The 15,578-nt window shown below is 36.3% G+C and overlaps 1 protein-coding gene across 1 annotated transcript in view; it reads right to left on the bottom strand.

Annotated features, from left to right (window-relative positions):
- MAN1A2 (mannosidase alpha class 1A member 2) overlaps window positions 1–15,578 on the bottom strand; it is a 109,117-nt gene that overhangs the window by 71,550 nt on the left and 21,989 nt on the right. Inside the window, exons 4-5 of the mRNA XM_033092721.1 lie at window positions 6,389–6,507; window positions 579–659 (exon numbers count right to left, since the gene is read on the bottom strand). Coding sequence (XP_032948612.1) covers window positions 579–659; window positions 6,389–6,507 — 200 coding nt within the window. The remainder of the gene's footprint in view (window positions 1–578; window positions 660–6,388; window positions 6,508–15,578) is intronic.

Below are 15,578 nucleotides of genomic sequence, written 5' to 3'. Positions count from 1 at the left end.
CCAACCCCATTCTTCCACCCCTCTGAGGAGTGAAAAGGAATTTCCCACATCCACCTTCCCAGCATGGTAGGTCTGAAGCGTGTCTGTGTATATTACACCAAGACTTCCAGAAAGGAGAATTCAGAGTTGTTTTGTTTTAACTTATAGCAACAAACTGGATTCAATTCTCGAACAGACAGTTTTAATAATTAATTTTTGGTCTTAGGAGGATCCGTATTCATTCCTCCTGTTTCATTCCTTAATTCTGATCTTATAAATTCCCCCTACCCCTTTGTTTCGACCAGGCCATTAACTGTAGCAGCAAAACCCGAGAGAAGGATCACTCACGCAAAGGAGACATGGTGTATACAAAGCTGGGATCTGTGATTAATTTATGTTTCACCGAGATTCAAAATGGAAAAATCATTATTCCCAAGGAACAGTCCTACCCAAAGCCTCCAGTTCTTTCAGCAAACCTTAACAATAGTTCAATATTAGACAATTAAGAAAAATGATATGCTGCTGGGGAACCCTTGCGTTTTATGAAATTCCATTTATAAGCCCTTCCCCGAAACAATGTATTACTTGATTTTGCTCACCTCCTCTCCTGAAAGGTAGTATGCTGCAAGTAGGCCTCCAATAAATCGAATGTTGACTTCAAACACAGACACCTCTGAATTCTGTGAAAACATATGGAAAATATTCACGTATACACGAAGCTTTATAGTTTTAAGAATGTTCTCAATACTTCATGTTTCTTGCAAACACCCTGTGGAGAAGGTTCTTCTACCTTCTAAATCTTCATTGCTCATGCAACTGCAATCTCACCTCCCATCTGTACAATGTTACTGAAACGCTTCCATTACCATCACCACAGCACAGCTTCCCAACTGCCAAAAACAAGGGGCCATTTTCGTGGACCGTACATATTGTAAAATTAGCAAGATATCTGATCCTGTTGACTATTCTCTCCTCATGAAGCCTCTACTTCCTGAATTCTGGAATTAGCACTCTTTCTACTGGTCCCTTTCTTTGTTCTAATCGCTACAGTATAATGTCCATTTTCACTTGCTTCTCTCCTCATGAATTTTAAATATTTTTGCTAGTATATATAACTTAACAAACGTTAAAAGAGACACCAAAAATAATGGTAGGAGGATGGATTATTCAATTAATAATGTTGAGAAAATTGACTCTGAAGTAAAAAATTTGGACACTCATTTCTTATATATATTTCAAAATAATTTAGAAATATAGAAAAAAAATCACAACAAAAAAGAAAATGTGCCAACATATAAACGTCCTTGAGAAAGCAGGTACTTTGTAAGCATAAAATCAATCGATAACAAATGATAATAGAAAGACTTAAATTTCCCCAAAATGCAAATTACCCATAAGAAAAACATTATGAACAAAATTAAAAGGCAAACAACACACAGAAGGAAATTTGGCATAAATAGAGCAATATTAACAACCTTACTACACCGAGTCTGTATGTTTGTATTTAGATATGGACACAGACAGTGCTGAGAAAAAAATTCTAATACATGGAAAGAAAAGAAGTGGCAGAGAACATGACCAAAGAATCCATAGAATATATACAATTGACCAATATAAAGACAACATTTATAATTAATTTTTAAACACAAATTAAAAGGGAATGTATATTACCTTGAAGTCTTTCCAACATTTATAGACAGAACATCATTTGCTAACAAAAGGGTATTTCTTCAATATAGAATTTTTACAATACAGTATAATTTGTTAATAACATAACTGTTATCACACACCATCCTCAAAAGCGAAGTGTTTTATATTACTTCACATGCTCCCAACATACAGCATGCTGCAGTAGACAGTCACTGAATGTAGAGAGGAAGGGAGGGCCTCCAACACCAGAACAATAATGTTCTAGACAGTTTCCCTGATTTCATCTTTACCCTCCTCCCTACACTCGATTTATTCAGCATCCTATGGCTAGAGTGAGCCTTTTAAATCTTACGTCAGTTGAGGCTACTACTCTGTGCAAATCCTTACAATGACGTCTGGCTATACTCAGAGTAAAATGACTGACAACACCCGACAGAATCAGATTCCCCACAACCTCTCTGATGTCGTCTCCAGCCAGTATTCCTTTGACTCACTTTATTATTACCAAATGGGTCTACTTGCTGTTCCAGAATTGCCAAATTCATTCCTGTGTCAATCTTTACATTGTACTTTACTTGAAGGTCTCTAAACAATTATCACCTTATCAGAAAGCTTTTCTGATCACACGAGATAAAATAGTGAAATAATCCCTCACCACTAATACCCCTTATCCTGCGTTATTTCCCTGAGTAGCAGTTATCATCTGATTATAATTCTTTACGTGTAAAATTCATATCTTCCCTCACAAGAGATAGAAGAGAAGTTCTAGAGGGAGAGTAGGGAGAGGACGGGAGACAGACATTATCCAAAGGAGTAATGAATGAGAATCTTCCAAAATAGATGAAAACATAAATCCTCAGGCAATACATTAAGTCCTTTAAAGAATAATAGACACGTAATAACGAAATTACAGAACAACAAAGCAAAAAAGAAAATATTAAAACAAGGGGGAAAAAGACAGATTATTTTTGAAAAATTAGACTGGCCGCAGACTTTTCAATAGCACAACATAAACAGGAAGACAATGGATCTGTACTTCTAAAAGGTTACGAGGAAAGCACCATCAACCTCTAATTCTACACTCTATTACGATCTATTAGGAGAGGCCTTCTATCCACGTGGCTTCCCTTGGGTCTCCTCTCAGAGGTGTCATCGTAAGCGCTTCAACAGCCGCCCCTGTGAAATAGCAATCCCCCACCACTACTTACTCCAATCCTACTTTCTCTTCTTTCTTTATTCTCCACAGAACTTATCACCAACTGACATACTATATATAACTTGGAATATTCGTTTACTGTGTGAAACATTATATAAATGGAGCCATTTCAAAACGGAGCTGGAACTGCCATCCCAGAGGAACTGCCTTGCAAGTCTTACTCCTCAAACCTTTGCAGTGCTTGAACTGGGCAAAAATAACCTTTGGACGGGGCCAAAGCACCATTATCTTACAACTGTTTGTAAAGCTAACAGGAAAGCAGACAACCTGACTATGAGGACGAAAAATTAAGGACATTCTTTGGAATTAGCAGCACCAAGTGTATAGCTAGAGGGTAACTTAGCTGATTAGCACCAACAGAAATTCCTTCCTTTTAAATCATGTACTTATTCCCCCTCCCTTTTTCATAAAACCCCTTGCTTCACCTCCTAATCAGGACATAATCTGGGTTTCTGCCTGAATCTATGTCCCCACACTGCCATTCTTTTTGAACGCAAATAAACATTTGTTACCTCTCACGTTTGGCTTTTTAAGTTAACAACTGTTTTTCTCCCAAAACTAGAGTATAAACTCAAGAAAGACATAAAACTGTTTTGTCCATTACTGTAACCACGGATTCTAGAACAGTGTCTGTCACAGAGGAAGCATTCAATAAACTATTCATTCCTTTATTTGGAAGTTTTAAATACAAGTTGGGACCAATAATTACACATAAGACAAGAGCAAGAGGAGCTAAGTTAAAGAATTCTGAATCATGGTGTTCAGAAGGAGGATGACAAAAATGATTAATTTTAAACTTTGATAAAAATACATATAAAATTTTAAGGGTAACCCCAAAATGAATGGAAATGGAAAGCAAAAATGTCCAACTCGTAAAGGGAAAAAGAAACACGAAGTAATTTAATCGAAAATAAAGACAGAAAATAAACACAAATGAAAAGTATAATAATATAGATAGTTAAAAAAAAAAAAGATGGAAGCCCCAAAACCAAATATATGCTATAATAATAAATGCAAATATTTCAAACTTAACAGTTAAAACACTCCAAGACTGGATAAAAATAAAACTCCAAATGCTACCGTATGTATAATAAACAGCTAACACATATGACACAGAAAGGTTAAAAGTAAAGGGACAGTATCTGACTGTGCTGATTATTAAGCTATCTTTTCTCGGGTTCAAATCCAGCCTTCTCTACTCTACTCTGGTATACCGGAATGGGAACTCTGCAAATGCATTTCTCATTTGCCAGCTGGCGGCCTCACAAGCCACGCCTATAGGAGGTTTACTAAGATAACATAAGGCTAGAGGAAGGAGAAGGGACTTATTCCTTCCCATTTGTCTCCAGCTCCTGACAGTGGCAAACCTGCCATGGTTCTTCCCGCTGGCAGTGGCAGGTGGCTCCAGGTTCCAGTTCTCCTGCCCCACAAATACATTCCCCAAATCAACTTCACTGCAGCCCTTAGCGATACCAGCACTAGCTAGGGAGCCCGTCCTCAGAGGTCTGAGCCCCGGCGCTGAGAGAGCCCATCTAAGAGCTCCTAAGGTACAGAATTCTCCAGAAACAGAATCCCAGAATACTGTATTTTAACCGTCCCAAGCTCTTTACATTGTTCTCACAGACGCAGCCATGGTGGCTGTTTACTACAGTTACTACCTCTTGGGATACCATGAGGTTCTCCTTTTGCCTTTTCAGTTCCCCATTATTTGGTTAACAATTCTAAACACTAAAATAAATGGTATAGTTCTGGTTCCTGACAGAGCCAACTGATACACCAAAACACTAGCAAATTATTAGGCATAACAAAGCTGCCACATTAGCGAACAGGAGTATTTGAGCCTGCACAGATGCCAATTCTCTCCAAGTTAATTTATAAATTGAACGCAATCCTCATCAAAATTTCAATAATATTCCAGAGCTTAAAAGAACAAACAGCTGAGAATTAAGATAATTTCCTAGTAGAACAAGATGGGATATCAAGATTCAAACATAGGTATCAAGCTTCTTATAAAAATATTGTAGTTAAGTCACTTTAAAAATAATGTAGGGATAAAGAAGAAAAGACAATAGAAAAGATTAATATGACTAATGTAGCATGTATACATAGTGGGGAAATAAATGGTGCTAGGATTGATAATGCTTATCTCACTCTACATTAAAAAAAAATCAATTCCACATGGATTAAAAACCTAAATGCGAAAGCAAACATTTAGAATTAAACACAGTAATATACCTTCATGACTTTGGAGTCGGGCCTTCTGAAGACACAGGAAGTACAACCTCTAAGTGCTACCCAGCCCAACAGGAAAAACGACTGCATGTGTCAGCCCCCTTTACAACAAGACTGGGTGCTATGATGATCTACGCAACAGTAAACAGCACACAAGCAAAAATGGGGTGACCAACTCCCCAGAAGTGTTTTTAAAGAACAGTCACCCCTCCTCTGTTCTGCAAATGGCAGGTTTATCCACCTTACCTGAGGCACCATCCTGTACCATGAGGCTGAAGCTACACACTGAAGGTGACAGAGCAACAAAACAAAGGACCCAACGTACTTAAATAATCAAGGAGCTACCCAAGCCTGCCCTAAGCTGCTTTTCTCTGTATTTCATTTGGATGAAAGAGAAATAAACAGCTCTCTTGTTTAAGTTGTTTTGTATTAGGTTTTCTGACACTCAGAGCCAAACCTAAACCTAATTGACAGTAAGAATTGTTCTAATTGAAATGTATCTGAAATGTTAGTATAATATGAAAGAAGGTAATCAGTTCTTATCTAGTTAGCATCAGGAAAGACATCAGAAAAGAAATAATTATGGATTTAAATCACAATTTGCAGAGTCTGCCAAAGAGCAAAATACACAGAGAAGGAGTGACTTCTGACTGCACTCAGAAGGAACAGGAAGCACAAATATCATTAAAGATGATAATGAAGATGACAAAACAGTCCACACATCTTTTTGGTGAAGACTGGTAATAAGGAAAATAATTGCTACTATTTACTGAGCTCTTTACATGTACCAGATTGCCTCAAATAATCCTCCCAATATTGCAATGGGATAGCAATTTTATGACAGGTTGAGAAAGAATAAGGCCCTTTCCCAAGGCACACAGCTAGAGTGAAGCTGTGCTGTGCTTCAAACCTAAGCAGTAGCACTAAACAATTGTGCCCGAATGCTGGCAAGACGGGCCTACGCCTGATCGGGAAGGCTCATCAAAGCTGTGCCAAATCACTAAACCTTTAAAAAAATAATGAAGCACTTATTATTTATAAAGTAGTTTATGCTTTACTGATATTTCCAGTTCAGAGTGTTTTTCCCCCTAACTACTGTCTTACCACACTGCCTCAAATGATAAGGGCAAGAAAAGTAAAAGGCAGATGGTGAGAAAGAGTGTATTTTATGCAAAAATTAACTAACAACTGATAACCCCCCAAAAAGAAAGGGGATTTAGGATTTCCTTAAACCACTAATATAACGCTCAAATCCATTCTGGTTAGACACTGCCTTTTCATAGTCATAGAAATGATCAGCTGTATACTCACCACACTGAAATCAAGGTTGTCTTTAATCCATTTTTGCCCATCTCGGAATTCATCATGAAGTCCCATGATATAAAGGGTATCCAGAGCATCTACTATGGTAGCACCCATTTGTGAACTTCCTATATTTGGAGGGGAAAAATTGTCATTAAAAAGATGCCAGTCATATAAGGTCTGTTATGACCTTATACATAAAAAGTAAATCAGGGTAGGAGTATAAGGACTAAACAGAATATCCAACATGGTTCGCTTTTCCATAAGAATAGATAACATACATTGTTTAACATATTTTCCTAAAGATGACACATTGACAACGAGCAGGAAGATAAAGACTAAAATTATAATTCTCTTTAATTTTCTTCCTCATCATAATATGAAATATCTATTTACTTAGCTGAGATAGGTTTAAAAAAAGGATTAATTCAAGAAATGGGGAAGCTGGTTCAAGACAACAAGCTGACATAAGACAACCACGCTCTTCTAGGGCAAATTCATAGGAAGGACAAAAAGTATACTTAAAAAAAATAATGGAAGTACAAGGCTAGATAACCATAATGGAACAGACTTTAATAATACTTAGCAATCAAAAAGCAGGTTGATCATACTGAAAGAGGAAGCCATAAAACAAAATATGAGTAGAGAAAATCAACACAAAAAGATCTACCATCTTGAGGACCGAGATAATCTTGATCTTACGGGAAATGTTTCAGTGAGGAAGGAGCTAATTCAACAAAGCTAGCTGATACCAAAACTAGATACTGTCAACACGTGACAAGAAAACAGGCCAATCTTACCAATTAATGTCACTGTAAAACTCCTGAATAAAATAATAGCAAACCTGATAGTGTAGTAATCAACCCCAGGAAGATAATTAGTATTTCTCTCTTTGAGAATGAAAATCACCCACACAGCTTCTTTTACTATCTACATTAACGTGACTTACTATTAGACTATCTTCAGCAAGAGTTTACTGCTCTAGGAGTCTCTTGCTCAGAAGAATAAAAGTTGCAAGATAATATTATTGTTCTCTCTAGAACTTCCTGAAAGACTCATCAACTCTTCAACAGAAAGTATCAAATGACGTCTTACACCCCAAAACTCAGAACTCTTTCCCTCTAAATTCTCCGTTTACCAATCCTAAACTATTATATCATGATCCGTATCCAGTCATAACCAAGCAACCTCCAATTGAAAAGCGCATCTTAAACCAGATTTTAAATCTCAATAATTATCTCAATTTTTTCCTTCCCCGTGTGACAGGCAATTAGGGCCCTGGGGAGGTAGTGATCTACCTTATTTGCCACAGTAAGCATTAAACTCAGCTTTGTCTTATCCACAAGTTATCTTGGTGATAGTTTGGGAGTCAGCATTCAACATTACTCAGCTACCATTCTTTCTTTTCTTTCCTTTATTCTTCCACTCCTTTCTCTACTGGATAGTGTTTTCTTCTGATGGTTTAAAACTACACAAACTTATTCTGTAATGGCTGTCCTTAACTTATGTCACATTTTCTTGTCCATGTGCTCCTAATAACTTATACAACTTATCGATAAATTTATCTTCCCACTAACAAGTACTCCAGCATGCTCTCATAAATTCTTTGGTTTTCTACTCACTCAGTTCTTTTCATGTTGATATTAACTAGAATATTTGTTCTGGGCTATTACAGACATACTTTCCTTTTTCCTCAGCTTTTTTAAGGTAACAAAAACTTTATCAAGTCGTTGAATCACCTATATAGCCTATGTCTTGCATAATCACTTAAATACATATATATATATTTTTTTTTTTAATTGGGGAATATTGGGGAACAGTGTGTTTTTCCAGTACCCATCAGCTCCAAGTCGTTGTTTGTTTGTTTTTCCAATCTAGTTGTGGAGGGAGCAGCTCAGCTCCAAGTCAAGCCATTGTTTTCACTCTAGTTGTGCAGGGTGCAGCTCACTGGCCCATGTGGGAATCGAACCGACGACCCTGGTGTTATGAGCACTGTGCTCTAACCAACTGAGCCAACCGGCCGCCCCAATATATAGCTTTTACTTTAGTATTTTATACAAAATTTTTATCGTGTTTATTTTAAATCCTTAAGAGTGCCAGTCTTTATTCTCATTTCAAAGTTTATAGGTAGTTATGCTCCTCAGTTCTCTAGTTACTATATTGTCTTATAAGTGCAAATTCCTCTAAGGTGCCACCTACTCTGAAATGGGAAAAGGCCTGACAAGCCTATTTGGTACCAATTCTGGTTAGTTCCTCAAGAAGAGGTCTCTGCCATGGGCTAAACATAAACAGCCCATGGCAGAGACAGGCAAAATTGGAATTACTGGCTATCACTATGACTGTTTACCTAGATGACTCAAGATTTCAACTGAAAACAATTAAAAGGTCTAAAACTACCCTTGGATCAAAAAAGAAGAAAACGTGACATTGCAGAATGTGTAAAACATTAATAAAAGTTTATTATGAGAACACAAATCAATAAAAGCAGTTCTCAGAGAAAAACATAACTTGATTTTTTTTACAGTATTTAATAAGAACAAATGAAAATAATTGAATTCACAACATTCTACTAAGAAAAAAATGATAAATTTGACCAACAAACTAGAAAATCAGAAAAGCTAAAGGCAGAAATTAATGAATTAGAAATTAATAAACTGTCAAAATAATAAATTCAAAAGATAATTCCATGAAAATAATTATACATGAATCTACCACTAACCAATTTTTAAAAACCAGTCAAGGGAATACACAAGTACATAATAAGAAATGAGACTGCCTCAACAAACAGATGCAGAAGATATTAAGAGGATGATAAAAAGCCTATTTTAGTCATATCGTCCCAATACATTTGAAAAAATGAGTGGAATTGATGATTTTGTAAGAAAATATATATATTATTTTGACTTACGAAAAAAGAAACAGAAGATCTAAACAAACAGACCAAGGAACAGGAAATAGAGTTCTCAAAGAACACCCAGTATAAAAGTATCATGCTCTGGAAGTTTCATGGAATAAATTCTACTTTCATTTTAAGGATGATTAATTCCTACATAAACTTTCATAGAACATAGGAAAATAGAGCTTAAGATTCAATTTATGAATCTGCATACCACTGAGGCAAAAATCTAAGTTGGTAAGAAAAATAAAACTGCATTCTGATCTCACCATGAGCGTTATGGAAAAATTTAGGAGAATTGCTGAGCTGTATGGTTTACGTTTAACTTTATGAGCAACTGACAAACCTCTCCCCAGAGTGTACCAATTTATACAGACGTCCAGCAGCAACGTCTGAGAGTTCTAGTTGCTCTACCATCCTTGTCAATAATGGTATTGTTTGTCTTTTAATTTTCGTCATTCTAATGGGTGTGGAAGATATTATACTGTGGCTTGAATTTTAATTTCCCTGATAACTGATGTACTTTATTGGCTATTCACATACCTTCTTTGGTATATGAATTATTTATATATACTAGATATACATCCTTACATACATATTATCACAGATATTTCCTCCAAATCTTGTGGCTTGACTTTTTATTTTCTTAATGTCTTTTGGAGAGCAGACATTTTTAATTTTCATGAAGTACAATTTATCCACCTTTTTTCTTTTATGGTTTATGCTTTTTGTATTCTAAAATTTCTTTGCTTACCTCAAGGTCACCAAGATTTCTCAAATGCTTTCTACTGTAAGTTTTATACTTTTAGTTTTTATGTTTAAATCTATGGTCCATTTCAAGTTAATTTTTGTGAACAATGTGGATTCAGTTTTCTAAACGAATATATAGTTAATCCAGCACAATTCACAAGACAGACTATCCTTTTACCCATTTGTTGAAAGTCCATTAACCATGTATGTGCAGTTTTATTTCTATTCTTTTTTACTGATCTCTCTGCCTGTCCTTATGCTAAAAAATACTGTCCTCATTACTGCAGCTTTACAGTAAGTCTTAAAATCAGGTAATATAAATCTTACAACATTGCTCTTCTTTAAAAAAAAATTATTCTGACTATTGCACATGCTTTATATTTTCATATAGATTTTAGAGTCAGCCTATCATTTAAACAAAAAAATATTTTATTGGGATTGCTTTAAATCTAAATATGAATTTCAAGAGATCTGACATTTCAACAATATTGAGTACAATAGTCTCCCCCCCCCCATCCATGGGGGATACGTTCCAAGACCCCTAGTGGATGCCCGAAACCGTGGCTACCACTGAACCCTATATATATTGTGTTTTCCTATACATACACACCTATAATAGTTTAACTTACAAACCAGGCATAGTAAGAGAGTAACAGCAATAACTAATAATAAAATAGAACAATTACAACAATATACTGTAATAAAAGTTACGTGAATGGCTTTGGGACCGTTATTAATTAAAATAAGGGCGACTTGAATACAAGCACTGCGACAGTCAGTCTGATAATCAAGACGGCTAAGTGACTAATGGGGGGTAGCGTACACATACTCTAATTGCAGTTGGAAAAGTGAGTATCAGTGCTAACTTGTATCTGGCAACATTTCCTTCTCCCCACTCACCAGCTCCTGGGGTGAGCCCTAACTGGGCAAAAACCAAACAAATATAACCCATCCTTCCGGGTATAGAAAACCCAATTAGAGACAACAAGAAACAATGGGTCTTTCAATGATTTCTAAGAAACCCAAGTGCTCTCTTCTCTACAGAAGTGGTAGTGTGTAGCTAGGAAGCTTCGAGCTGCTGCAGCCATCCTGCTGAGAAGCCAGCTTGAAGATACCAACACACAGAGAAAAACAGAGGAAAGAGATAAAGAAAAAGGCTTAGCTGCAATTTGATCTACTCTAGGACTTCACTGAACTGATTAAATTTCCTTTTCCAGGTTAGCCATTTTGAAATGGATTTTCTGTTATCTGCACATGAAGAATCCCCAAGGACTAGATAGAAGTCAGAAGAACACTAATTTCAGTTGCCATATAAAAGAACTGTTTAATAATCAAACTAAGAAAAAGGAACAGGACATGTTTGAAGCTGTTTTCCACAGAATCTAACACCTTCCACATAATATATAAGCACCTAATTTTGACGACTGAAAATTCTGCATGTTGCATTTTCACTCTGTCTACCATTTTACTATAATTTTCTTCTCAAAATGGATTTTTCCTGTGTACTGACACTATTTTTTTCTCTATCTTGAAGGATTTCTGAAGCAGTACAGAATAGTGGTTAGAAGAATAGATCGTGACACTAGAATGCTTGGATTCAAATCCTGGCTCCCTTGTTTACTGTGTGACCTTGGGGACATTAGTTGACCCTAACTGTGCTTTGATTTCCTCGTGTAAAATGGGAACAATAATAAGTACGTGCCTCAGAAGGTTGCTAGTACTAAATAAGTTCAATTCACATAAATCTCTGAGATTAGTCGCTGGCATACGCTGCTATAACAAAATACCATGAACTAGATGAACTAGGAGGCTTAAACAATGGAAATTTATTTTCTCGTCGTTCTGGAGACTAGAAGTCCAAGATCAAGGCTCCAGGTTTTGGTGAAGGCTTTCCTCTTGTCCACCTTCCCACTGCATGGCTTTCCCTGGTGCACGTGCAAGGCTAGAAAGAACTCTGGTGTCTCTGTCTCTGAAGAGGAGGAGATTAGAGCCCCACACTTACGACTTCATTTAATCATAATTACCTGCTAAAGGCTCTATCTCCAAATACAGTAACATTGGGGTCAGAGCTTCAACATATGAATCTGTGAGGGGCACAATTCAGTCCACAGCAGCAGAAACTATATAAACTCCGTTGACGTTTTTACCATTAACGTGTATATGACTATAAGACTAAAGGAAACTATAGTCTTATTCACAAACCAAATTACAGAATCTAAAGCAAATAACTGACCTCACGTCAGATTGGTAGCAAAGAAAGTAAAACTTTTTATTAGAATATATATTTCATTGCTATTCATTTGCATAATGATCCCTGTGAAATGGAGGACCACGGGGAAAGTCTTGCTTCTGTACCCAGTTAACTCAGAATGAAAGGGCTCATTTGTACAATCTCCCTTTCCAACTCTAACCCCCTTTAACTTCTATGATCTCACAAATAACTCTAAGTTTACCTAGTAAATCAACTGAAGTGCTCCTAATGACCAGCTGGCAAGAACCCACCTGACACTAATCTGAAGCTCTCAGCCCCAGTCATCATTTACCAATCTAACCAAACAGGGCTCTACGAAGCATACATCTGAAGAAGTCTGACAATATCACCGAAAATTAAAACTGCCTTTCATTCTTAAAGGGGGGAAAAAAAAAAAAAGCTATTATTTTTAAAAAGAAAAAACATTAGGTCAAAATTTCTCCATTAGGATTTTAACAAAATTACATTCAGTTAAGAAAGTAACAGCACTTTTGCTCACTTACAGAAAAGACTTGTATTGACTTTTAAGAAATGAAGTTTTTAAAGTTACATGAAAGCTTATTTATCTTCTAAATTTAAATTCAGCAAACAATCTTTCCTCACAAAATTACGGCAACGATTAAATGAAGTAATTTATTTATGTACTACCTTGCCGAGGACCAGGATCTACTTGATAAATGTTAATACACTAGATGTTCTGAGAATAAGTGTTCTTAAAAAAACAAGTAGAAAATGAATATCCGACTCTTATTTTCAGTACATATTTATGCTCTAATCCTTTAAAAGGATTCATAGTTCACCACTAAGCTTACTATACAGGGATATTTACTAGAAGAGAAGATCTAATTTTAATTAACCATTAAACATAATGGCTTTTACTTCACTGATGTCTCACACTGGCATCCAGAAAGCAATGGGAACTTTTCTATCTGGAACCTCTGCTCAGGAAACACACTTTATTTCATTAAGTGATCACTGCTAAATTAAATGTCATATAAGGAGATCTCTGGTGTCCCATTCTAATTTAAAAAAAAGATTTTTAATAATAATATAAATTTATTAAATGTTTTTCCATTATTCCTCCATCCCAACATCTTTCAAACCCTGGAGAAATCTTTTCAGTTATTGTCTTTTTTTACAAAAAACAACCAAGCAAAAAAACAAATTAGAAGAGAAATCACAGCATTAGAAGAACTCTTCTCTCATTTCACAAAGAAAAATGCTGTTATTTAGATTACTATGGTGGTATGTTATAATTAGTAAAGTTAACTGCATTGCATATACTATTTTATGGGGTATTCTTACCCCATTAATATTTTCTTGCCTTCATCTATCAGTATTTAAAAGCTATCCATCACATCAAGAAGGATTTAAAATGGGGGAAGAAGTGAAGACTATAAAGAACAGCTTGATAATTCTCAAAACTTATCCCTGGTCTAAGTAAAAGTTGTTACTTAAGATAGTTAAGTAGGTTAACTTACGCTTTAAAACTGAGAAGTTTAACAAGACAGAACTCAAGAGAGGTGGAAAGTTAGAGAGAACTCAAGCCGAACACAGCTCATCCCCAGACCTCCTAGCATACCCATATAGTAGTTAATTTATCCCTTCTAACTGAATGTACAACATAACCCACTATATTTACCAAACAAACCACCTTGGCCACGTTAATTTTATTTTATATACAGGCATACCTCGTTTTATTGCGCTTGCTTTACCATGCTTCACAGATACTGCATTTTGTACAAAATGAAGGTTTGTAGCAACCCTGCGTCAGGCAAGTCTATTGGCATCATGTTTCCAACAGCATTTGCTCATTGCGTGTCTCTGTGTCACATTCTGGCAATTCTTTCAAACTTTAATTATTATTACATCTGTTCTGGTTATCTGTGATCAGTTATTTGTGATGTCACTATTGTAATTGTTTCAGGGTATCACAAACTGCACGCACGTAAGACAGAGTCCTTAACCAGTACATGCGTGTGTTGTGACTGCTCTGCTGACAGGCCCGGCCCAGACTCCCCCTCTGCTCAGCCTCCCTACTCCTTATTGAAAGGAGGCCAATTAATAACCTTACAATGGCCTCCAAGTGTTCAAGGGAAAGGAAGAGTCACACGTCTCTCATTTTAAACCAAAAGCTTAGTGAGGAAGGCATAATGAAAGCCAAGATAAGCCAAAAGCTTGACCTCTTGAGCCAGTTAGTCAAGTTGAGAATACGAAGAAAAAGTTCTTGAAGGAAATTAAAAGCACTGCGATAAGAACAATAAGAAAGCATTGTTTCACTGATATGAAGAAAGTTTTAGTGGTCTGGATAGATCAAACCAGCTACATTTCCCTTAAGCCAAAGCCTAATCCAGAGCAAGGCCCTAACTGTCTTCAATTCTATGAAGGCTGAGAGAGGTGAGGAAGCTGCAGAAGGTAAGTTCGAAGCTAGTAGATGTTGGTTTATGAGGTTTAAGGAAAGAAACCGTCTGCACAACATACCATGTTTCCCCGAAAGTAAGAGCTAGCCAGACAATCAGCTCTAACGCGTCTTTTGGAAATTAATAGCATTTAATTTCCAATTAAATTATATAAAAATTAATTATATAAAATTATATAAAAATTAATATAATTTATATAAAAATTAATTATATAAAAATTAATTAATTATATAAAAATTAATTTTACATAAAAATTAATGTAAGACCGACCGAGTCTTATATTAATTTTTGCTCTAATCAGTCGTATATTAATTTTTGCTCCAAAAGACACATTAGAGCTGATTGTCCGGCTAGGTCTTACTTTCAGGGAAACATGGTAGAAGTACGAGGTGAAGCATCAAGTGCTGATGGAGAAGCTGCAGCAAGTTACCCAGAAGGTCTAGCTAAGATAATAACATGGCTACACTAGACAACAGATATTCAATCTGGATAAAACAGCCTCACATGGGAAGAAGATGCCGCCTGGGACTTTCACAGCTAGAGAGGAGCAGTCAATGCCGGGCTTCAAAGCTGCAAAGGACAGGCTGACTCTCTTGGTAGGGGCTCATGCAGCTGGTAACTTTAAGTTGCAGTCAGTGCTCACTGACCACTCTGAAAATCGTAGGGCCCTTAAGAATTATGCTAAATCTACTGTCTGTGCTCTATAAATGGAACAAAGCCTGGATGTCAGCCATCTGTTTACAACATGGCTTACTGAATGTTTTAACCCCCTTGTTGAGACCTACTGCTCAGAAAATAAGATTCCCTTCAAAACATCACTGCTCACTGACAATGCACCTGGTCACCCAGAGCTCTGATGGAGACGCACGACGAGATTAATGT

The sequence above is a fragment of the Rhinolophus ferrumequinum genome, chromosome 22 (assembly GCF_004115265.2).
Source record: "Rhinolophus ferrumequinum isolate MPI-CBG mRhiFer1 chromosome 22, mRhiFer1_v1.p, whole genome shotgun sequence".
Taxonomy (NCBI): domain Eukaryota; kingdom Metazoa; phylum Chordata; class Mammalia; order Chiroptera; family Rhinolophidae; genus Rhinolophus; species Rhinolophus ferrumequinum.
The sequence above is the reverse complement of the archived record's forward strand: the minus strand, read 5'-3'. Positions and strand labels throughout refer to the sequence as shown.